Source organism: Amphiura filiformis, unplaced genomic scaffold, assembly GCF_039555335.1.
Source record: "Amphiura filiformis unplaced genomic scaffold, Afil_fr2py scaffold_40, whole genome shotgun sequence".
NCBI classification, from domain to species: domain Eukaryota; kingdom Metazoa; phylum Echinodermata; class Ophiuroidea; order Amphilepidida; family Amphiuridae; genus Amphiura; species Amphiura filiformis.
Genome location: NW_027305504.1, coordinates 936238 through 962994, shown reverse-complemented (window position 1 = coordinate 962994; position 26757 = coordinate 936238). Strand labels below are relative to the sequence as shown.

The 26757-nt window shown below is 36.0% G+C and overlaps 1 protein-coding gene across 1 annotated transcript in view; it reads left to right on the top strand.

Moving 5' to 3' along the window:
* LOC140144115 (inactive phospholipase C-like protein 1) overlaps nt 1-26757 on the top strand; it is a 132803-nt gene that overhangs the window by 70328 nt on the left and 35718 nt on the right. The window contains exons 3-6 of the mRNA XM_072165950.1: nt 2178-2390; nt 5581-5620; nt 8999-9128; nt 16961-17079. Of these exons, the coding sequence (XP_072022051.1) occupies nt 2178-2390; nt 5581-5620; nt 8999-9128; nt 16961-17079 (502 nt within the window). The remainder of the gene's footprint in view (nt 1-2177; nt 2391-5580; nt 5621-8998; nt 9129-16960; nt 17080-26757) is intronic.

Sequence of the window (26757 nt, the reverse complement as noted above, 5' to 3'; positions counted from 1 at the left end):
TATTTAATAAGCCTACAAGATGGTTTCCGAAATAATTTTCTTCTGACTTGCGGATTTTTGATGCACATTAATATTTTTCATTATAAGCATCTTCATCTAACTGCTACACATGCTACGTCTTCTGGAGGTATTTAGTTAACTATTTATGTCTGCAAAAGAATAAGCCTGCAAGATGCTGTCCGACTTTGTTTTCTCAATGGTACACGCAGTGGCACATTAATATTTTTAATATTAATATTTTTCTTTAACAATTACTATACGCCTACCCAGTACAGTCTTCTAATTGACATTGACATTACATTGTTTTGTTTTTTTAAAACATGAACAAACCCCGATGTTAGGCCTATCGACTGATACTATGATGATGATGACGATGATCAATGATTTTCTGAGCTTGAAAGTTTTAACAAAGCTGCTTCTATACATTAGAAGTAACAAAACCCAATGTTTCCAGAAATATATAAATTTCTTTCCTCTACATACTTTATCCAATTTTGTGAGGTCAAAGGTCACATACAAGGTCAAAGGTCAACAGAGGTCACCAAATCTTTTAATAATTATTTTTAACTGTGCATCACATATCCAAAAATCAGCTGGATCAATTATGTGATTAAGGAAATATGACGACTTTAAGATGGCCGCTTTCCATAAAGTACAGCAAAGTAGCACTTCCAATGAGTGATAACTCGTAAAGGAAGCATCTTTCTGTAATGATTTATTACATTGATGGAATGGTTCTTTGGTATTGCCAACTTTGATTGCAAATTCATAAGGCGGGCCCCTGGACCCCCGGCCGTAGTCGCGAGCGCTACGCTTCACAAATGTCCCTATTTCTAGTTTTCAAAAGTTGCCAGGTATGCAATGGTTCATTTTAGTTTACAAACTTGAAAACAAGTTAGTTTTTAATGTTTACAGCTAGTTACAAGTAAAATTACACATGATCTCAAAAAATACAGTTTTGTATGGCAAAATACAGTTTTTGGGGTCTGTGAGTACAGTTTCTTGAGTTGCAAGGTTGGCATCCTTGATTTTCCGCTGATTATGAGCTGATCAAACTATAGTATGAGAGAATTTGAAGGAGTTATATATGCTACAAAGCAGCAATTTCATTTGTTCTCCCAATCCTAGTTTCTATGTTCTGTTCATTTCCTCTTTACTTCCTTATTCCTGCATCCTGTCCTTCCTCCATCTCCCCTCCTTTAGTTTGTTCCTCTCTCCTTCCTCCCAGTCTTATTCTTCCTCAAATTGTTGAAGTTTGTTGAGATATTCAAAGTAGTTTTTTGTCATTATGTTATAGTTTTGAACAAAACACTATTGAATGAATGAGTCAATAATTGTCTTTGCCTATTCTTCCTTCCATATCCTTTGTGTATTATTTTTGTTGCTTGCCAGTTCCTCTTTCATCTATCAAAATTTTTTTTTTACACTCTGTTAATACATATTCAATTCCAATATCTTCTTTCTTCCATATTCTTTGTGTATCATTTTTGTTGCATGCCAGTTCATCTTTCGTCTATCCAAATAAGTTTGTTACACTCTATTAATGTGTATTCAATTCCAATCTCTGATTGTATTTAAACTTGATACACCTTGCTGTAAAGGATAATAATACCCTACGTATGAACACATTTGATTTATCTGAATTCTAAAAGGGTAACAAAACACAACAAGAAAACAAATTATTCAGATTCTCACATAGTTATACTTCTTTAAACTGTTGTTATCTCGCATTACATAGGATAAAAATGCTTAATGTTTGGGCCATTACAGTTGAGATACAAACACCCCCTATGGAAGACATGACCTTAATCACCCACAGAGGAAGTGTGAATTTCAAATAGGGTTACCTGAATGGGTGATTCCATTTGAAATTTACACCCAGTGTGCGGGAGATTAAGGCCATGTCTTCCATAGGGGTGTATGGATTTCAAATGGAACAGCCCATTCTGTGTTTAACACAGCAAACCTTATTGTGTTACACGAGTTTACGCATCCGAGTTGAATATGATATAACAAATTCACCAAATTTGAATTCAGTTTTGATATCTATAGCCCATAACGCATCGCTGGAGGGATAATCAATGCATCTTGCACATCAGATGCATAATAAGTACTCCTTTTCCCCTCTGATATCATATTGATGCCATCATCTTACCATCTTTCATCCATTCTTATAGTTCTCGTCGAAGCAATCAAAGAGGTACGGATCGGCAAAAACACAGACACGTTCCGTGCCCGCGAATCCACCATGGAATTCCCAGAGGACTGTGCCTTCTCCGTCATCTTCGGTGACCATTTTGAGACGTTGGACCTGGTGGCTAGCAGCGCAGACGAGGCCAATATCTGGGTCACAGGGCTGTCCTACCTGACAGGTGGAAAGAAAAACAAATGTAAGGAAATGCTCTACCTTAAGGTGACAATGACCGCTCAACTGGTTTTTGTCAGTATTTTATTGTTGCTGTACCACCATAAATGTGACCATCCACCATGAAGTGGTAGTAAAGTCGGCTCTAGACCATTTTCTGTTTATTGAAGATTTTGAAAGAATGTACTTTCAGCTTTAAATTGATACCTCATCGGACATCTGGAAGTGAAGTTATGGTTCATCAAAGGTCAAATTCCTAATATACATCAAATATAAATCCATATGTGACACGATCTGGTCCATGGGGGCCAAAGGCGGCAAATTTGAAACTGAGATAAAGGTAAAAATATGGGGTAAAACAAACAATAAAATACATAAGAAAATAGACATCAAACACCTTCATAACTTTAGAACCAAGTATGCTAGACCTTTGGTGTTTTCAATAAATGATAGCCTATTGTATAATGTAACAATTACAGTAACTCGATTTTCAAAAACGCCTCCTTTGGCCCCCATGGACCAGATCGTGTCACATATACTGTTGGTGCCCATCAAAAAGGAGGAATTTCCAACAAACCAATGGTCTCTTTCCAGGTTGTGAAGTTCAATGACCTCCATTCAATAATAAAAGCTCAAAAATTGACCTCAAGTTGTGGAGTATGAGTTTGAGGTAATTGTATGAGTGTCCAAACATATTAGGGTTCAAGAATTGTGTACTGTGAATTTGACATGCTCACTCACCATAATTGGAGCGAAACTTTTCATGGGGTGGCCCTGAATGTTTCAATTTTAAAATGTTTTGGGCTTAATAAGTGTTAAATTTTCTTCAAGTACATTTGTAAGACATTATTGTTAACAATATATCAAAGAAACACCTCCAAGTACTTTGGCTGTAAAGAGAAATTTTGTTGACTTGGTCAATCACTCCAAAGGTAATCTTTCACTCCAGGGTGTAATTTGGAACAGCCATATTTGGCCAATCAGTAGCCAGAATTCCAATCTATGACATCACGACACAATAATAAGATTCTTCTATCAATGTTGACCTACATCTCGTTATTTGATTTTATAAATGCAGTGTGATTTGATCCAATCGGGCCAAAGGCTACAAATTGAGATCAAGTCAATATTGGGTACAAAAGACAATACTATACAGAAGAAAATTGTCATTGGAAAAGTTAATAACTTTGGAACCAATTTTGTTAACCCTCACCATGTGGGTGTTGACTGCAGACTACAAGTTTCAAATATCCTTTAAAAATTCAAAAAATTGAAGAATTGTACTGTTTTATGATAAGATTTGGAATTGGCATGAAAAATGCATTGAAATAAGTACAAACAAGCCCCGTATTGGTTGGGGTATTCTTGAGATAGCTCTTGAAAGTTTGAGAAAATTGACTTTTTATGTGGAAGCCTATTATGATCAGCAAGCAAAGCATTACGGATGTAAGGATTTCATGAATTGCATGCTTTGTTACTGTGCTTGTTGATGATGATATTGACTTTTCATAACTCTTCGTTTTCAAAATTGCCCCCCTTTGACTCATTGAACCAGATTGTGTCCCAAATATCAATGAGAAACAAATCAAGCTTGGACCATACAGTATCACCTCACATCCAATATTGGGCTATTCCTGTTGAATTCCATACACCCCTATTGAAGACATGGCCTTAATATCACACACAAGCAATGTGAATTTCAAATGGGGTTACCTGAATGGATGACTTTTTTTTAAATCTACACCCCTTGTGTGGGAAATTAAGGTCCATCGTCCATAGGGGGTGTATGGATTTCAACTGGAATAGTCCATTTTCAGTATGGAATCAAAAAGTTAAACCCTTGAGGTTATATTGGTCATTAGCGGACGTAAGCTTTCAAGGAAAAAAAGATTCCCCATTGCGGATCAAGAACTAGTACAATGTGAAGGATATTACTCGTAAAATGAAATAAGTTTGGAGTGTGACAGCTGAATAACCCATCTTGGTATTGATTTTTTTTATTAAACTGAGGATTTGGTGTAGGGCAAGGGCTTATGTGTTGGTGTAGGAAAATGTCTTATGTTTTTTCAGAAAAACAAGACTGTCTCATCAGGGCAAATAAGTTGCCTGCAATATCAACCGTTTGCTGAAATTTGCTCACAAAATAAAAAAAGGTCAGAGTGTTATGGCAGAATACCTAATCATCTTGAGATAGATTTTTTGATTAAACTGAGGATTGGGTATAGAGCAAGGCTTTATATGGTCTGATGTGTTTATAGGAAGAATGAGATTTGGCTTATTAGTACAGCAAAGATATTTGCTTATTTAAACTTTTTTGGCATGGATTTATAGCTGCTGTCTGTTAAAATTTGCTATTGTGTAGGACAAGAACTTATGATATGTTTTGTAAGAAGAGCAAGATTGTTTTATTTGTGGAACAAAGTTATTTGCAATAGCTGCCATTTGCTAAATTTTACAATTTTTTGTCTGATTCTGAAGATCCAAAACATTTGGTTGTGAATTGTTATGAATTTAGAGTAATTTTTTTTAAGAAACGAAGGTGCAGATGTTATGGTAAATAGTCTACTCCAATATGTTTGAGTCAGAAAATGTAATTAGCTGCTCTACTTAATTACATGAAGCCAAGTATATGTTGTCCTTGCAAGATAAACACAACAAGATATTTAGACATTGAATGAAGGCTGACAATTGCAGTACAAGAAACCATACTGTGGAAACATGGCATGTTGCCCATGGGGATCGACGCTAAGTCGGGTACCGCGTGAGCAAACTAAAAAATAACGCAAATTGCGTGAGCGTACACAAAAGAAACTTCGCGAGATGTTGTCAGGTCTGAACGCTGTACCGGCGTCAGTTGAATTCGAGTACGCTTAGAGGGCACAGGCATGGAAAATTCCAATCTGTTTATTTATTAATCTGTGCAAGAAACACTATAAGTGTTATCTTCAGTAGATAGCACAAAACTAGAAGAAAATGTATTGGATATACACTTTTTTGTAGGAGGGTGTTTACCCCTGGGAGTTTGCCCAAACCATCTTCTTAAAGTGCACATTGGAGTGCTGCATTTGTAAAAGGAGAATTGAAACTCAAAGGTGGATTGAAGATTTGTTTAAGTTCTTTTAAAGATAATATTCATAACAATGCATCATATCTGTATAAAGAGACATGATTTCCATATGCACTTTTAACATTTACAATTTTCTGTTTTCTTACAGCTCCAGAAGCAATAGAAAGAAGCCAGGACATGAGAGACAGATATCCTTTTTATATTATCAAAATCTAAAATGTTTGTGTATAATTATTATTTGTTTGTGTATAATAATTATTATTGCCTAGAGTATTCTCATAAAATGACTGTTGCAAATTAGGTGTTTTGATGAAATAAATATTGCATAAAAACTTTGAGAATCATTCAAATCCAGAATTTAGATACGATAACATTGATTCCTTAAAGCAGTAAACAAAAATTGCCAGTAAAATATATTTCTATTTGACATACTTAAATGAAGAACTAAACTTTAACCCTAGAACTACTGAGCCATATTTTGTAACACAAACTACAAAGGTTCAGTTATAAACATCATATACCGTTATATTTGGTACTACTCCTCTATCCAGTGATACCAAAATAAGTACAAAATTCCCCACACAATATCGCTATGACGTCATAATGTGAGCTCACCCATGTAAATGTGGGAAATTTATTACGGATACAAAATCTCGGGGCTTGGTGCAAGCTTAAAGCTTTTTTTTACCAAAAGTTCCACAAGTTCAAGGAGAACAGTGAACATTATCCAAAAAGAATTGCCTGTTAATGATGGTGGCCCTATATTAGAGTCATGCGGTAGCATGACCAGCAAGTTTTAAAAAAAACGACTGATAAAGAAGAATAAGCAGATGCACCGCAAGACTATATTTACACGAAACAAAACGCTATTGTTCTATGATATTTTTCGCTGGGTACAAAATATATCTAAAACCATGCTAAATCTTATTTACTGTCCAAAGTGTAATATTTTAATAACTCATTAATTCAAAAAGTTACACCAATCTTACAGTCAATCCGATTATTTCATAATAAACAAACATTCTTGTTTATTTCACGCGGTATTTCATAGCCAAAATTAGTGGCAAATCATAGCTAATCATACTGATATCCAGAATCTTTCGTCACTGCTACAGCCATATATGGCTGTCACTGTCGCACTACTTTTTGAGATTCACTTTCAAAATATACCCTAGCATTTTCCTGGATACCCTACATACAAATTCTGGATCCCATTCGCCAAAAAAATCAAGTTTTTCACAATTCTTTTATTCTTTCCGGACCACAGCATACATTCATATTAATAAATACTCCACTTTCACACGTCGTTATATCGGACGTCCACGTGGCGAAGTGGTTAAGGACGTGGACTTCTAATCCACTTAAGAAGTTTTGCTCAAGTTCGAAACTTCCCATCACCTTTTTTTAATGTTTTATTAACCAATTTATTGTCATAAATCAAGAATAACACCATTTCGAACATCCATTGCTATTGTGATATTATATTTTTTTTCATCAAATAAACATGTTTGATTTTTTATTCACATTTAGGCCTAGGGCCTACTTTCACCATGCAGATGCTTTCACCATGCCTGACGATCATGATATTTCCGAATCATTTCACATTTTGGATGCATTGTAGCCGACGGGGACCCAACTAAAGGCTGCTAGTCAGGTGTAGGAATGCGTAAAACAGGGCTACACAGAACCACAACACAACCTGTGAAATTTGGATATCCAACAAATTAAAACCACAAACTGTGAAAGACAACCAACAACCGCCGCTCAATAGAGACATCCAGCTAGATTGGCCGCAGAACTTCAAAAACCACGCACCGCCAAGTATAGTTATCCAACAAGTTAAAACTATAAATTAACCCCGATTGAGGGTAGGGCATGAAGAATGAGAGAAATTAAAACTACAAACCGCGAAAGACCGCCAACAACCGCCGCTTAATAGGTAAATCCAACAAGATTGCCCCGCAGGGCTACAAAGAACTATCAACCGCGAAATTTGGATATCCAACTAGATTGCCCCGCAGTGCTACAAAGAACCACACACCGAAAAGTATAGTTATCCAACGAGCTTAAACTATAAATTAACCCCCGATAGAGGGTAGGGCATGAAGAATGAGGGAAATTAAAACTACAAACCGCGAAAAACCGCCAACAACCGCCGCTAATAGGAAATCCAACTAGATTGCCCGCAGGGCTACAAAGAACTATCAACCGCGAAATTTGGATATCCAACTAGATTGCCCAGGGCTACTAAAAACCACAATCATTAAAACATAATTATCTTGCTAAGTCGTGGCACTTAGACGCTTCCGTAGTATAAGCCTTGCTAACATAGTTTCAATTTGAAGTCAATCGGACTCTGTGTCTCGCTGGCATCGTCAACATTGGGTATGTGTTGTCCATATTTACATTTTCTTAGTTGCCTTGAATAATTAAAGTATATTAAAATGTATATGTATCCCCTATTAACATTACAGTCACGCTGGTAGCTGTGACCAGCAAGTTTTAAAATAAACGGCTGATAAAGTTTTATCAAATTATGTACTGTCATAAATCAAGGATAACATAATTTCAAACATCTATTTTTTTTTTTTTCTTTTTATGGAGTACTTCGTAGCCCGATGACTTTCCAAGCTTAGAGCTGCTTGGCTACATTCATAAAGAAAGAAAATCTACCAAAAAAGCGTTGATTAACGTAAAAGCAGCAAGTTTAAAAAGCCCCCACCTCGGCTCACTTTTTGAAACTTGGTCCCATTTTGAATATCAACAGCAAATCGGTGTTTTTAACGTTTAAACAATAGTATCATTGTCATTAACATGCCTACTTGTTATTCGTTTAATTCAATCATTGGTCATGAACTTAATAATTATCATAAAACAAAACATATAAGGATATTGGCCAAGAACAACATAATAACCTTTCTGATCGTTCCAGAATGCTAACAACTTAATATCGCATCGGCACATTAAAGATACATAACACTTCTGGAAATGTTTTAAGTTGATAATTATGACAAAGATTAAATCAGTATCTTTTACAAATGGGACCAAGTTTCAAAAAGTGAGCCGAGGTGGGGGCTTTTTAAACTTGCTGCTTTCTTTACGTTGTCAACGTTTTTTTGGTAGATTAAATGTACATCAGAATAAACAGCACAATTATCTTTTGCGGGTGCTCCATTTTACATGAAGAATACATGAAGAAAACTAGTTCAGTAACAAGGTCAGGGTGTTTAATTTAATCACAACTTACACATTCAATCAAAATTTGCTAAGTTAGTCATACATTTTAGGTTTTGAAATGAAATTCCTGTTTATCCCTTTAACTGAATCTGACATGTAGGCGGCTAATTTCCTCAATACTGGGCCATCATATTGGCAATATGTCAGTTTGTTAAGAGCATTCTAATAGGCCACTTCAAAATAACGATCAAATTTACTAAATTAAAACATTTTGTTCAACAATGTGAAAATGTCAAGGTTTTGTGGAATTGGAATTCATGTTTGGTTAGCAAGAAAGAGAAACAAAAATGATGTTTTAGGTTCCATTCCTTAACTCAACTCCTTTATACGTGGCTGAGAGAGATGTTCAATAAGGCAGCAGGTGATGATGACAACCAGCTAGATGAGTTTGAAGTTATGCAGCTGATGAAGAAACTCAATAACAGCGTGGCCTCCATGAGAATACGACAAAAGTTCAAGGTAAAAACTACATAGAGAAAATTGACGATTTGATGGCAGAATTCCCTGGGCATAGCATTTTTAGGAGACTTGTGCAGGTGGTAGTCTCTGACGCTTCGCTGTTAAAAACTAACAAGGATCATGTGCACTATAATATGAATATTGTCTTTGTGGGTAAGACATTACTCAAAGTTAATTTTACATTGCTTGAAGTTATTTTTGTCTAAATTCCTGGTGAACCCACTTGAAAAGATACATATTATTTTCTACTGAATACTTTACATGTTTTGGATTCAAACTTTTTGAACAGTAGAGGGTGTGCATGCACCCGGGAACTATGCCTAAAACATCTTTCTTCTTGCCGCTGCGCATCTCGAAGTCTTAAGGTGTCTGGGACACCCCTGTTAAGGGCACATCCAGTGACTGATGGGAGGCCGGGGTGGAATACTTGGGTGGGCTCAAGCACAAAGTATTAATATTTAAGCTATTTTAAACTACTTGCATTTGTGTAATTTACTTTACAGTAGTTAATGTAGTTTGCATAAAAGATGAAGCAAAATTATCTGTAGACTTATTTGATAAAATTATAGAAGTTCAGTTTTATCAGAGTATTATGCATAAAAGATGAAGCAAAATTATTCATAGATTTACAGAGTGTGATTTTATAAACAGGTATAATAAGCAACATGAATATACAAATGTGCAAAATGAGATATATATAATCCCAAATGCTCCATTACATTTAATGTAAATGCCTTTTTAGCTTTAAATTTTAATATTGATGATCATATACTTCATCATTTTACTCTTTGATGTAGGGAAGTTTACTAGTAAACAAACAAACAACTTGATTCCATTTTCATCCATTGAGACTTATTTAAAGCTAATAATTCACTCTCTTAATACCAAATATAGTTTGATCGGCACAAAATAGGCAACCTGCTTGGCTTACAAATTTCAAATTGACACAAAAAGTTGCTATTTATATTGAGCTCCCTTAGTGACATCAGTAGCACTTTGGACTATGTGCTGAAAGAAAGTATTGTTTGATCGGTACAAAATAGGCAGGGCTTATCAATTGCAAATTGACACAAAAAGTTGCTATTGAGCTCCCTTAGCGACATCAATAGCACTTTGGACTGCGTGCTGGAAGAAGGTATAATTTGATCGGTAAAAAATAGGCAGGGCTTATCAATTGCAAATTGACACAAAGAAGTTCTCCCTTAGTGACATCAACAGTGGTAGCTACGTGCTAGACAGCATTATCATTTGATCAGTGTAAAATAGGTAGCTCAGTGCTAGCAGAGGAAGTTCTACTTCATCCACAGTGCTAGCAGAGGTAGTTCTACTTCATCCACAGTGCTTTCAGTAGTAGTTCTACTTCATACACAGTGCTATAAGGGGTAGTTCTACTTCATCCACAGTGCTATCAGGGGCAGTTCTACTTCAGATACAGTGCTATCAGGGATAGATCTACTTCAGACACAGTGCTATAAGGGGTAGTTCTACTTCATACACAGTGCTATCAGGGGTAGTTCTACTTCATCCACAGTGCTATCAGAGGTAGTTCTACTTCATCCACAGTGCTAGCAGAGGAAGTTCTACTTCATCCACAGTGCTAGCAGAGGTAGTTCTACTTCATCCACAGTGCTTTCAGTAGTAGTTCTACTTCATACACAGTGCTATAAGGGGTAGTTCTACTTCATCCACAGTGCTATCAGGGGCAGTTCTACTTCATACACAGTGCTGGCACAGGTAGCTCAAATTCAGATGCAATGCTATCAGAGGTAGTTCTACTTCATCCACAGTGCTATCAGAGGTAGTTCTACTTCACCCACAGTGCTATCAGAGGTAGTTCTACTTCAGATACAGTGCTATCAGGGGTAGTGCTACTTCATACACAGTGCTATCAGGAGTAGTTCTACTTCATACAGTGTTATAAGGGGTAGTTCTACTTCATACACAGTGTTATCAGGGGTAGTTCTACTCCATACACAGTACTATTAGGGATAGTTCTACTTCATACACAGTGCTGGCACAGGTAGCTCAAATTCAGATGCAATGCTATCAGAGGTAGTTCTACTTCATCCACAGTGCTATAAGAAGTAGTTCTACTTCATCCACATTGCTATCAGAAGTTGTCCTACTTCATCCACAGTACTATCAGGGGTAGTTCTACTTTACACACAATGCTGTCAGAGGTAGTTCTACTTATCCACAGTGCTATCAGGAGTAGTTCTACTTCATTCACAGTGCTAGCAGAGGTAGTTCTACTAAAAAATAATGCTATCAGAGGTAGTTCTACTTCATCCACAGTTCTGTCAGAGGTAGTTCTACTCCAGATATAGTGCTATAAGGGGTAGTTCTACTTCATCCACAGTGCTATCAGGGGTAGTTCTACTTCATCCACAGTGCTAGCAGAGGAAGTTCTACTTCATCCACAGGGCTAGCAGAGGTAGTTCTACTTCATCCACAGTGCTTTCAGTAGTAGTTCTACTTCATACACAGTGCTATAAGGGGTAGTTCTACTTCATCCACAGTGCTATCAGGGGTAGTTCTACTTCATACACAGTGCTATTAGGGGCAGTTTTACTTCATACACAGTGCTGGCACAGGTAGCTCAAATTCAGATGCAATGCTATCAGAGGTAGTTCTACTTCATCCACAGTGCTATCAGAGGTAGTTCTACTTCATCCACAGTGCTAGCAGAGGAAGTTCTACTTCATCCACAGTGCTAGCAGAGGAAGTTCTACTTCATCCACAGTGCTAGCAGAGGTAGTTCTACTTCATCCACAGTGCTTTCAGTAGTAGTTCTACTTCATACACAGTGCTATAAGGGGTAGTTCTACTTCATCCACAGTGCTATCAGGGGTAGTTCTACTTCATACACAGTGCTATTAGGGGCAGTTTTACTTCATACACAGTGCTGGCACAGGTAGCTCAAATTCAGATTCAATGCTATCAGAGGTAGTTCTACTTCATCCACAGTGCTATCAGAGGTAGTTCTACTTCACCCACAGTGCTATCAGAGGTAGTTCTGCTTCACCCACAGTGCTATCAGGGGTAGTTCTATTTCATAAACAGTGTTAGCAGACGTAGTTCTACTCAAATACATTGCTATCAGAGGTAGTTCTACTTCATCCACAGTGCTATCAGAGGTAGTTCTACTTTATCCACAGTGCTATCAGAGGTAGTTCTACTTCATACTCAGTGCTATCAGGGGTAGTTCTACTTCATACACAGTGCTATAAGGGGTAGTTTTACTTCATCCACAGTGTTAGCAGAGGTATTTCTACTAAAAACATTGCTATCAAAGGTAGTTCTACTTCATCCACAGTTCTGTCAGGGGTAGTTCTACTAAAAATACAGTGCTATCAGAGGTAGTTCTACTTCATCCACAGTGCTATCAGAGGTAGTTCTACTTTATCCACAGTGCTATCAGAGGTAGTTCTACTTCATACTCAGTGCTATCAGGGGTAGTTCTACTTCATACACAGTGCTATAAGGGGTAGTTTTACTTCATCCACAGTGCTATCAGAGGTAGTTCTACTTCATCCACAGTGCTATAAGAAGTAGTTCTACTTCATCCACATTGCTATCAGAAGTTGTCCTACTTCATCCACAGTACTATCAGGGGTAGTTCTACTTTACACACAATGCTGTCAGAGGTAGTTCTACTTATCCACAGTGCTATCAGGAGTAGTTCTACTTCATTCACAGTGCTAGCAGAGGTAGTTCTACTTAAAAATAATGCTATCAGAGGTAGTTCTACTTCATCCACAGTTCTGTCAGAGGTAGTTCTACTCCAGATATAGTGCTATAAGGGGTAGTTCTACTTCATCCACAGTGCTATCAGGGGTAGTTCTACTTCATCCACAGTGCTAGCAGAGGAAGTTCTACTTCATCCACAGGGCTAGCAGAGGTAGTTCTACTTCATCCACAGTGCTTTCAGTAGTAGTTCTACTTCATACACAGTGCTATAAGGGGTAGTTCTACTTCATCCACAGTGCTATCAGGGGTAGTTCTACTTCATACACAGTGCTATTAGGGGCAGTTTTACTTCATACACAGTGCTGGCACAGGTAGCTCAAATTCAGATGCAATGCTATCAGAGGTAGTTCTACTTCATCCACAGTGCTATCAGAGGTAGTTCTACTTCATCCACAGTGCTAGCAGAGGAAGTTCTACTTCATCCACAGTGCTAGCAGAGGAAGTTCTACTTCATCCACAGTGCTAGCAGAGGTAGTTCTACTTCATCCACAGTGCTTTCAGTAGTAGTTCTACTTCATACACAGTGCTATAAGGGTAGTTCTACTTCATCCACAGTGCTATCAGGGGTAGTTCTACTTCATACACAGTGCTATTAGGGGCAGTTTTACTTCATACACAGTGCTGGCACAGGTAGCTCAAATTCAGATTCAATGCTATCAGAGGTAGTTCTACTTCATCCACAGTGCTATCAGAGGTAGTTCTACTTCACCCACAGTGCTATCAGAGGTAGTTCTGCTTCACCCACAGTGCTATCAGGGGTAGTTCTATTTCATAAACAGTGTTAGCAGACGTAGTTCTACTCAAATACATTGCTATCAGAGGTAGTTCTACTTCATCCACAGTGCTATCAGAGGTAGTTCTACTTTATCCACAGTGCTATCAGAGGTAGTTCTACTTCATACTCAGTGCTATCAGGGGTAGTTCTACTTCATACACAGTGCTATAAGGGGTAGTTTTACTTCATCCACAGTGTTAGCAGAGGTATTTCTACTAAAAACATTGCTATCAAAGGTAGTTCTACTTCATCCACAGTTCTGTCAGGGGTAGTTCTACTAAAAATACAGTGCTATCAGAGGTAGTTCTACTTCATCCACAGTGCTATCAGAGGTAGTTCTACTTTATCCACAGTGCTATCAGAGGTAGTTCTACTTCATACTCAGTGCTATCAGGGGTAGTTCTACTTCATACACAGTGCTATAAGGGGTAGTTTTACTTCATCCACAGTGTTAGCAGAGGTATTTCTACTAAAAACATTGCTATCAAAGGTAGTTCTACTTCATCCACAGTTCTGTCAGGGGTAGTTCTACTAAAAATACAGTGCTATCAGAGGTAGTTCTACTTCATCCACAGTGTTATCAGAGGTAGTTCTATTGAAAGTACAGTACTGTCAGAGGTATTTCTGGTTCAGATACAAAGCTGTCACATGTAGTTCCATATCATCAGCATTACAGAGCCCCACAAAACAATCAGTTTGTTTGAGTTTCTATGCAGAAGCAAGCCAAAAAAATGTGGATTTTGCCCCCTCCATTTCACACTGTATTTCCCCTTAATTTAAACCAGATTAGCCATACCACCTCAGTGACGCATGCTTACCAGTTTCGGCACCAGGATACAATTTAAATAAACTTTTAGAGACAAGTAGTATAATAAAGCAAAGCCCCAAAAATCCAACTACTTTGTTTCTGATGTGATTATACATGGCACCTGCTGCCTAGGGTTGTATGAAGGGCATATGATGTCAATGTGGGTATTGTTTATTGCCACATCCTAACCTCATTTCATATTGAGCTATTTTGTACTCATCTGAGGATACTGTGGTTCAATGAGGCACAAAAGCTGATGTGAATGATTAATGACTTGTCTCCTGGGCTGTGGCTTTTCATAAAATGTGTTGTCTACTGAGACTTAAAATAAGGGGAAAATAAGGTGTTGCTTGAATACAAAAAGGACTTAAATGTATGATAATGATGTAGAAGATACTGCCTAATTGCATGAAACTGTCAGGCAAGTGTAATGGGCTATTCCACTTGAAATTCATATGCCCCCTATGGAAGACATGACCTTAATCTCCCACACAGGGAGGGTGAATTTCAGATGGAGTCATCTATTCAGGTAACCCCATTTGAAATTCACCCTCCCTGTGTGGGAGATTAAGGTTATGTCTTTCATAGGGGGTGTAAGGATAGCAACTGGAATAGCCCAATGCAGTCTTAACTGGAGCATACATCCTATTATCAATAAACATGTCCCTAGAAATATTGAACAGGGTAAAATGCTAGCATAAAAGTTAAGAAGAAAGTGAAAACGGTATTACCAAAATGCAGTAGACCCTTATCTACAGATACTCAGACAATGATTTGGCGTCGCTTTAGGTGCCAATAACATGGTACAATTAAAGTTGAAATAGAGTTAAACTGATGAAATATGAAGAGAAGACAGGCCAATGCTACTCCTTATTCCAGAAAAATACAGCACTAATGTTTTTGGATTAAAAAAATATTATCATGTTTTGCCAAATGAAACATAGCTAAATCCTAATCTTCGAGTTAGTTCTGATTGGCAATATAAGTCAAATTGTGACATGTGGTCAGTTTGGGAAATAAGGACCAAAAACGTGTGTTTTTAGTGCGTTTGTCGTATACTATAATAATCAAGCCCACAGACTAATTTTAAGTTATACATTCTAATTTTGGGAAAAGACATTTTATAATCTTTTTCATAGCCTATTATAAAAAAACACAAAACATTAGAATTATGAGTTAACTCTTAGCCTATACTCAAGATTTTGATTGCTTAGGTCTTGGAATATTGTGACTACAATTGGAAACATGCAAAATTGCATGTTTTTGACCCATTTCCCCTCAAATTTCACACATTTTGAAAGTTAACTTTTATGGCCAGTTAGAACTAAATGATTCAAATTCATTTGATGAAACAAGATAAAAAAAATTTTAATTCCAAAAAATGAGTGTAGATTTTTCTGGAATAGGGAGTAAGTATAGTACCAGCATACATAGGACCTCCCTTTTGTGACTTAGTGTGCACATTTTAAATCTAAATAATGGTGAGGAAGCCCCTGCCACATTATCATTAACCATGCTGAATGAGGTGATTGTGGTACAAAAATATGCCGGCAATGGGATCATTCAAATTTGTGGCAGCTATATTGAAAGGGCTATTCCACTTAAAATCCCTACACCCCTATGGAAGAAATGACCTTAATCTCCTTCAGAGAAAATATAGATTTCAAATGGAATCACCCATTCAGGTAATCCATTTGAGATTCACACTCCTGTGTCGGAGTTTAAGGTCATGTTTTCCATGGGGTGTAGGGATTTCAACAGGACTCGCCTATTTTGATGCTGAAAATGTGTATGGGCATTTGCTATAGAATACCATAACAACGAAATGCAATTTCACCCGTCTATCACAGTGACACTCAATTTATCCCCTATGGCAAAATGTTTTCGCACCATGGTCAATGGTCACAATGGTTTTATCATTAGTTACATGTGAACCAATGGTGTGACTCGTTGGTGTGTTGTGGGGTCTAATCATGTTCAACATTGTTGCTTGCCCGGTGCCATGTTGTTTCTTTTTGGGGGTTTTTGAGGTGCAATTAGTTGTCAATGTATTTATTATTTCTATCTAGGAATAATGTTTTTGTGACTTCCTCAAAATTTATTTCATGGAACAAGACATAATTGCAATTTGAAGATTTGTTATTGCCATATTTTGAATGATCCACACAATGTTCAGATCACACCAGTCTCACTTACTGGTTACACCATTTTGAAATTGAATTATTTTATCTAAAACATACTTCGTATTATGAGTTAAAACTGAAAATAATATATATGATGTATTATCAGTCTGGTATTACACATTGGACAACAAGTTTATGGCTTTTCTAATTTACAAAATGAATACACCTTTTTTATTGGTCATTGGAGTGTCGTCTCTCATTTTCAGTACTCCCAGGATATACTCTTACATGTATCTCAAAATCACTTTCATCGTAAAATGTAATTGTACCTAGTTACATCATCTCATTTTGTACTTTTGTTGTGTTTTTCTTGCAGGAGATCACATCCAATAAGTGTCGTGATGCCAATGAGAAACCTACAATAAGTAGCAATGAATTCTGTGAACTTTTCAAAGACATGACAACTCGACCAGAAATTTACTTCTTACTAGTAAGGTGAGTCAATCAAATGGGCTATTCCAGTTGAAATCCACACTACCCCTGTGGACAATTTTGGAAATATCTTCCACAGAGGGAGTATGTTTTTCAAATGTAATTGGCCAGGGTTAATCATTTTAAAACCCATACTCCCCCTGTATTATGGCTTTACCAATATCTTCCACCACTGAAGTGAGTATTTCAAATGGAAGTTACCCGAATGTCTATTCTATTTGAAACTCATACTCCCACTGTGAAAGACTTTAGCTAAATCTTCTACAGGGGTAGTGTGGATTTTAAATGGAATAGTCCAATCACTGCAGTGGCATAGCCAAGGGACAAGGGGGTAAGCATCTCCTTTTAGAACATCTTGTCCCTCCCCCCTCCACTCACTGACTGCCATGATTTTTTGCCCCACACTTAAGAGATCACACCACTAAATCAGGTCCAACCCTATCTGACTGAAGAAATAACAACCAGTGCATTTTAATGGAAAAAAGTTTGAAATGAAGGCTGATGTGCCCATTTTTTGGTGATAGTTGTGCTCTGTGGATGTTTTTCTTATCATCCAAGCATAAAATAATAAAAAATATTACAATTCTGACATTTTAGGAAGGTTTTTTAGTTCAATGCACCAAATGACGTCACAGCATAGAGGCGCTGAGATGTAGACTTTGGTATGGTTTACATCATGTTCAATGCACCACTGTGAAAAATCGAGCCATTCAACTACCAAAATAATGGTGGTTTTAGGGTAGAATATATCACAATCTTTTAGAAATTTTTTGTTTTGAATGCCCTAGCACGTTCTAACCATGAGAAAATGATGATTTCTTAGGTACCTCTTAACACATAAAAGAATAGGAACTTGATTTAGTGGTGTGATCCCTTATGTGGGGTTTATTGTCATCCAGATGATTGTTTGGTTCTGTATCATAAGGCTAGACTCCGTATTGTACGTACAATATTGTATGTACAATACTTTTCGTGACGTCAAAAAGTATTACACGTGCAATAAATATACGTGCCACGACGAGTTGAATCAGATTAAATAACGCGCTATAACCCTGACGGTTCATTGTTTGCTAAATCCAAACATTCTTTTGCATTTTGTACATAAATATTGATATCAATAATGTAGGCCTACAAACATTAGGCCTAAAAAAGGGGGCTTAAGAGTATGTCTATTTTTAATCATATACTAATTCCGCCATGCCCAAACATATCTTATTATGAAATCGTGTAATGGAACCCAAATTCCAATCAAAAATAAAAACAAATTTGTTATCAAATACACTAGGCCTATACATTGTATTATAGGAATTTAATAGATGGTTCATTTTAATAAATAAATAGATTAACACGGGTAATGGACAAGAAATATTTGGCAATACCGGATTTACCAGAGAGCCAGTGGATAAAGAAATTAATTAAAATTAAAACAAATTAAATGAGAAAATGAAAGCAAGGACATTTGGCGAAGTATTGTTTTAGAATTCGAAGGAGTCCTAAATGTTATCCTGGCCCCAGGACACTGATTAATGTAAATTCGACCCATAGTTATTTTATCTATACTTTTGCCAGCATTCAACAAGTTCAATGTGATTTATGCCTATTTTTAATAAAATTCGAAATCTGACGTATCAACGTTGTATCGTGTACAAATTATGATTCGAGATGATTTCATTTGACACGGTTGTATGGATTTCAGAAGATCGGTCCTATAATAGATATCGATTAGAGAATTACAGCAAGAGGCTTTGAGGATGCCGTAATCCTCTTGACCATCAACCAATCAGAGAGACATATTTCAGAAATATATTCGTAGGTTTGAAACTCTTTCAACTCTGAAATATATATTTCAAGTAATCTCGTTTCACACTTTGGCTTGCAATAAAAGCCACGAAAGGCGGTAATGTTAAAGGGGTAACCCTATTGGTTTTGGATATGGATTGTCTTTAAAATTACATAATAATATCAAATATCGCCTCCTTTATGCTGCTTTGTGAAAAAGCGAGAGCATTTTCAGCGTAAATGTGAATAAATAGCCAAATTTGCAATCCAATACCTTGGTATCGTGAATTGCATTCTGGGCGGCAATGACGAATGCTGACATGCTGTACAATGCCCGGCCCGTATTGAACGGAAAATGTTTTTATTTTTTCGTGCCGTTTCAGAAAAAAGGAAACAAAATATATTTCCCTTGCAATATGTACATTTCAAATGAATATAAAAAAGTTTGGGTAAAATGGAGAGGAAAAAAAACCTTCAGAGACCGGGTTTTGAACGGGTACCTCTCGGGTAAAAAAAAACGCGCTAGTCAATTGAGCTATTCAGCACACCACGCTTACTCTTGCCGTTTTAATAACTATATCGGCAAACCGTCTCCTCAGCAGTTAGTGTGGTTCGCTTTTTCACAGAATGTGTATGACGCTTGAAACCAAAGTAGCTGTTGCGGTGACTGATATTTCGTTCATAATTCCCTCCCAGAATTCCAAAGTATTTACCATTGTTTACAAACTGGTATACCTGTAAAAACCGCTGTGATTCATGATTTCTCCGGAAATACATCGACTTGGAGCGTCAAATTTCAGGATAGTAATGAGAAAAATAGTATCTATTATGTGATACCAAAACCTCATCAACAATGAAAAAAATCGGGGATGATGCTGTCGATCGGGTTACGGACCTTTAATATACGATTTCAGTCAAATATTGGTGCAAATATACGATTTCGGTCAACTATTTGGCTATCCTTTGCCCAAAATTATGAAATGTTTATTAGTAACAACAACTCTTAGGAGGGTTTTCGAGTAATTTTAGCGAAATAATGAGGTTAAATAAAAGAAAACCCACTTACAATTTTGGACGCTTAACTGTGGTGAACTAGGGGAATTAAAATAATTATCACAATTAACATGTTTAATTCAAAATCGTTGTCCTACAAGCACATGTTCAGATTGTGTGAACATTACAAAATAATACAAACAATAAGGTTGAAAAATAAATAGCCATTTAAAAATGATTTTAAAAGATCGTCTATTTTGAAGCTTTATGACACTGAATAGGCCAAATATCTGCCTCTGACGAAAAAAAAATGTTTTCCATGCTGATTTGTTTTTGTAACAAGTACCGTATGTCATTTCAAAAAGAAAGAAAAAAAGGCGGATATTACTTTTTAAAAACTCGACGCATTACTATTAATACGCCTATAATTAATGAATGAAAAAGTATAGAAATCGTTGTCCTACAAGCACATGTTCAGATTGTGTGAACATTACAAAATAATACAAACAATAAGGTTGAAAAATAAATAGCCATTTAAAAATGATTTTAAAAGATCGTCTATTTTGAAGCTTTATGACACTGAATAGGCCAAATATCTGCCTCTGACGAAAAAAAATGTTTTCCATGCTGATTTGTTTTTGTATAACAAGTACCGTATGTCATTTCAAAAAGAAAGAAAAAAGGCGGATATTACTTTTTAAAAACTCGACGCATTACTATTAATACGCCTATAATTAATGAATGAAAAAGTATAGAAGGCGTTGCATCCGGTTCTGATGAGGGGGGAGGGGCACAAGCCGTTTTCGGCAGTTTTCCTATGGGATTTTACAGATCAATTGGGGGGGCCTCCGTGCCCCTAACCCTACGGTTACTGCATTAACACGTTTATGGATGTATTGTGATGATCATAAGTAGGCCTATCATAACATGCCTCAACGATATCAATATGTAAAAAGGTGTTGCAAATTCATAACACAGCGTGTTATAATGTAACGAATGCTATGCCAAAACTTTAAAAATTAACAAAAATATCAGTATCAATAAAATCAGAACCAGAATAAATACAAAGGCCTACAAATAATACTTTTAAACTTTCTAAATCAATATATGACTAAATATCAGTATAAATGAATCTCTAAATCAATTAATCAATCAGTTATCAATCAATCAATCAATAAATAAATAAGAAAATAAATAAATAAATAAATAAATAAATAAATAAATAAATAAATAAATAAATAAATAAATAAATAAATAAATAAATAAATAAATAAATAAATAAATAAATAAATAAATAAATAAATAAATAAATAAATAAATAAATAAATAAATAAATAAATAAATAAATAAATAAATAAATAAATAGGCCTAAATAGATAAATAGATAAATCTATAAATAAATAAATAAGATCTGAATGTGCCATTTATATTATTATTACAATTTTAATATTATTAATATTAGTATTAATACGACGTATTATTAACTTTAAAAAGGTGCCCATTGATTATATAATAATTCAAGTACAGTTGAATCATGGTAGGTATTATGGTTGAATACAAGAAGACATTAAAAGATGTTCATCATTCCGTGCACTCACTAAATTTAGAACTCTTAGAAATTTGGCAACTCCGTATCAATTAAGCAACCAATGATTGTAGCAAAATATATATTTTCCCGGTACATACTATTTATTGCACGTGTAATACTTTTTGACATCACGAAAAGTATTGTACATACAATATTGTACGTACAATACGGAGTCTGAAGCGCGCTTAATGCAAAAATGAATTCATGAATCTCTGGCAAACTGACATACAATAAAAATTGAGGAAGCGAAATAAAATCATGACTCAGTGGGCATTGAACCGTGGTCACTTTATTACTTGGTTACTTGCTAATACAAAAATCTAAAAATTCAAGCTGCTTTTCACAATATTGTCCACATTGTACTTCATGGCAAATAAACACTGTAATTTTAAAGGATTGTATGCATAAGTATTCTGTTTGGAAATTAGGACAGGAGCCGGACTGAAAGTAGTGCAGGTAAAAGGGAGCGGGATTGAGGTCAGTTTGTCTGCTGTAATTCCAATAATGCTCACTTTTCAAAGATGTGACTTTTCAATCAAAATTTTCATATTAGGGAAGTTCTATTGATTTCCCAAATGAGTGTGGGATTGTGTTGCCTTGTTTGCAGTATTTTGTTATGCATTTTGTTTAAAATAACATTGCTTATGTAGTCTGTCTTGTCTCAAGTTGAGAGTAAAGCCATGTTGGATTTCGCAGTGACAGATTTGAATAGCACACGCTGACCTAATCCAGCATGGCATATGCACACGCATAGAAAGGCGATTATATTTGTACGCTGGTGATGCAGCCTCATAAACACACTAATTAGCAACTGCCATTGCAAATGTAACAAGTTGTTACTCTCAACTTGAGACGAGATGCACTATAGACATAAAAAAACTTAAGGTAAACTTTATTTTCCATAGTCAATCACTCAATTTGTTTAACAGCTAATATTTGCTCAGAAATTTCTAAGAAAGACCTGTCATGTCGTAAAAGGATGAAATATAGATACACAATAATGTGAGTTGATTGCTATCAACTTCTTGATAACTAAGTAGAACAGATGCTTGTTAAATGGGATATTCCAGTTGAAATCCATACACCCCCTATGGAAGACATCACCATAATCTCCCACACAGGGGGTGTAGATTACAAATGGAATCACCCATCCAGGTAATCCCTTTTGAAATTCTCACTCCCAATGTCAGAAGATTTAGATTGTGTCTTCCATAGGGGGTGTATGAATTTCAACTGGAATAGCCCATTTCTGCTACACCAAGCATATTGATACATATTATGACAGGAACATTTATCATTTTTATCAAAGCTAAGATGAAGATAATATCCATAGTTGGTGAATAGGATGATAGATTGCATTGTGGTCTTGTATATTTTGACACCAAAGTTTCTAATGCATATTCTTTTTATGCCAAAATTTAAGTTACATAAACGTTATGTATTTGAAGATTAATTTTCCACTAGTAACTCTTTAGATCAGATGAAAGATAAAAGGAGAATGACAAATGAGAATAATAAAATAATATGAAACCAAAATTACGAACAATGCTTAATATTTCAAGATTTTAGAATCATTTTGTTCACTGCTCCATACCTTGGTAAGGCTTGGTTATAGGTTAAAGACCACTAATAGTAGGGATGCCCACTCTCAATACAGTTTCCACTAGAACGATTTTTCATTTACTGTGTGCGTGCACTCACACACGTATTGTCTATGGAGAAACTGATCGATACAAGAAATCCCAGGCATGTTAAATGGCGTACATACTTGTTTTGATCCAAATGTAGGCCTATATCAGGGTGTTTCAAGAAATTCCTGATTCCACCAGAAAACATTCACCAAACTTTTTCCTGTTTGGTCAGTAAATAGAGAGGACCTTCCTGCATGAAGAGATCAACTTTTTTAATGAAAAATTTAATGAGATGAGAACTACAACAGGTTGAAGTGACACCATTCCGTGCATCAGGTGTTCAAACGCAATTATCTCCGAATTTGGAGTGAATCAGACAAGCAAACTTACATACTCATAAAATTTAACTATTTATGAAGACAAAATGTGTAGGATGTTAAGAAATTTAAGAATGTTTAAGCCTACAGCGGCCCATCTCAAATCATGCACTTCCCGTGCACTTCTAACTACCATGTCCATTAAAAAAAAAATAAAAAAACCGGGGACCATCATGGCTTCCATGCACACAGTGTATTGCTCAATGTAGTAAAGATAACCTTTGAGTTGGAGCAAATTTCTCAAAATTGGTAGTGATTAATGTTACCAAACTTATGCCATGATGAAATATAATAATTTTGAAGATAAAATGTGCTGACCGTAAAAGATTGAACAATGTTTAAGACTACCGCCATTCATTTGAAATAATGCACTTATTGTTCATCTCCTCTATGGAGATATTTTCCATGGCGGCCATCTATGATCATGCTTGCGGTTTCACCAAACAAACCATGGGTTTTGAGGTCTTATATTTTTTGTTGTATGTCAACAAAATCGATTAAATTTTCAGGATGATCTTATTTTCATGTTGTTATAAGCAAATATAATGTTCCAGATAACGCTAGTTAATAAATACATTAAGAAAAAGTACCTTAAAATTACACTTTCTGTTAGTAATCCTTTTTGGACTTTAACTTTTTAACATGTTCTAGCAGCCCTATATAAAACCGTAACACTCAAAAGGCCATATCTCTGGAATGAAACGTCCGATTAAGATTATTTAAACGCCAAAATGTTTCTTTCATCAATTCCCAGCCAATAAGTTAGGTCTGAATCAATTTAAAAGTACTTCAATTTTTAGTGGACATGCCTACTAATAGGCCTGGGCGATACATTGAAATCTGACGAGGAACTATTTGTTTTCATGGCATTGAAAAGACTGCATTAAAATCGCTGAAATTGATCAAGTTATATAGCCAAGAAAGTACTTTTTAGAGTTTGATGCTTCAAAATGGTACATTTTCTCTCATTATATGACATTTTTGTTGTAATAGTACCAAAATTCATACATACGGCTTCGGTTTTTAGTAAACATTAAGCCCTATCATATTATAACTATCAGCTTCAAGGGCGCACTGTCATTTTAAGGTGTTTACGGTTCAGTGCGTTAAAACAAGAAAAGTCTCAGGTCAACCTATGTTGAATTTTTGATCATTTGGCATCTAAATCATATAGTTTCACCTGATATTAGTGGCATTGAACTGTGAGAGTTCTGAATATGAGAAAATTCCACCCGAAATTAGGCATTTTCCCATTGAAACCCGTGTAATACATAATTAGTGGTCTTTAACCTATAGAAACACTGAATTCTATGGATCTGATATTCGTCATGGAGACTTTTCTAGCTATTTTTGCTTACATTTCTCAATATTTAACTGTATTTGCCCTGGCAAGAAAACGTGCATCTTCTTCGACTACTAAGGTATGTTTTTAGAACCCGTTGAGGTAGTAACGGGTTGAGGGGGGGGGACTTGTGGCATTAGTATTGGGTTTACGGCTGGTTTCTGTGATTTCAGGGCTTCTAAATTCAACAACCTTCGCTTGCCTGCGTATACATAATTATAGAAAGCTTAATGATGATGAAAAATCAATGTTGATGATCATATAGATATGCCACTTTGTTAATTAGAACCACATGCACATTTTGTTGGTGATTTCCTTGCCCTAAATATCGTACATAGGCCTATACGTGTTAATACAGTATATATGCCTAGGCTAGGCATTTTGCTTAAGCTTTAAGGCGCATGTAAGGCCTAATAGTCGCGTGTAAAATAAAATCTAGTCTTTGTGTACACGTTGTCTATGGGCCTCTACAGCATCATGTATGGCCTCACTCTATCCTAACTCAAGCCGAAACCCTAACTTGATCTATAACTCTATTTTAAACCCATATCTAATCCTCGGACCTAGCAGTATCTCTATCCCTATCCACGAGCCTAGCCCTATAAAACACCCTATTCCTAATGCGAACCTGACCCTAATCAACAATTCTAACACTAATCAGCAAGCCTAAATCGGAACACTAACCCTAAATCAATCTGATCTGATCTAATCGTGCTAGGACATGCTGCAGATACGAATCTCCAGATATAGTCCTAGGTTGAAGCAAAAACAGCGAAACAGTCATCATACAGGGTGTCCGAAAACCATTGATATTTTACTCGTCATGCTGTTTTCCAGAAATTTTCTTGTTAAAACATGTATTGCAAATGTCAATGTTTACATTCATGGCATTTTACCCGAGATTGGAGCACTTTTGTGCTTATATAGGTTAAAGACCACTAATAGGCCTGGGCGATACATTGAAATACGACTAGGAACTATTTGTTTTCATGGCATTCGAAAAGACTGCATTAAAATCGCTGAAATTGATCAAGTTATATAGCCAAGAAAGTACTTTTTAGAGTTTGATGCTTCAAAATGGTACATTTTCTCTCATTATATGACATTTTTGTTGTAATAGTACCAAAATTCATACATACGGCTTCGGTTTTTAGTAAACATTTCGCCCTATCATATTGTAACTATCAACTCCGGCGCACTGTCATTTTAAGGTGTTTACGGTTCAGTGCGTTAAAACAAGAAAAGTCTCAGGTCAACCTATGTTGAATTTTTGATCATTTGGCATCTAAATCATATAGTTTCACCTGATATTAGTGGCATTGAACTGTGAGAGTTCTGAATATGAGAAAATTCCACCCGAAATTTGGCATTTTCCCATTGAAACCCGTGTAATACATAAGTAGTGGTCTTTAACCTATAGGTCTAGATTAGAATTAGTTGATTTATTTGGATTTATTAATGTGTGTTGAGATTAGTCTGAGGGATAGGATTAGGGTTGGAGTGGGGCCACTCAACAGACTAAAGTCTAAAGTTGCTCACGAATAAGCTTAAAATGTTATCATCCTTGCTTGAGTTTACTATATGCAGTGATACCGTACACTTACATCATAGATGCAGTAAATTGCAACTACATGGTGGCCCAATTTGTTACACAGTCAATGTTCTGTAATGCCATACTGTCATTTATCATGGTTTAACTCATTATGCTTGTTAAAGAGACATGTTTACTGCCTGTATTAACATACCATCTGCCTGGAGAATGACATGTATGATTAAGTGTAAATTGGTATTTCTGATTGGTACAAGGCCCTAATGTTTTAGAAACAAAAATTGAGTATCATACAGGCTTTTTCTTTTCTTTTTTATTGTGTAGTCCTACAAGGGTGGGGTGGGTAAAAAAGTAGTCCTAGTCAGTATAATCCTACAGTAGAATTCTCAAAGTTTACGGACTGAGGAGATTTATAGTAGTCT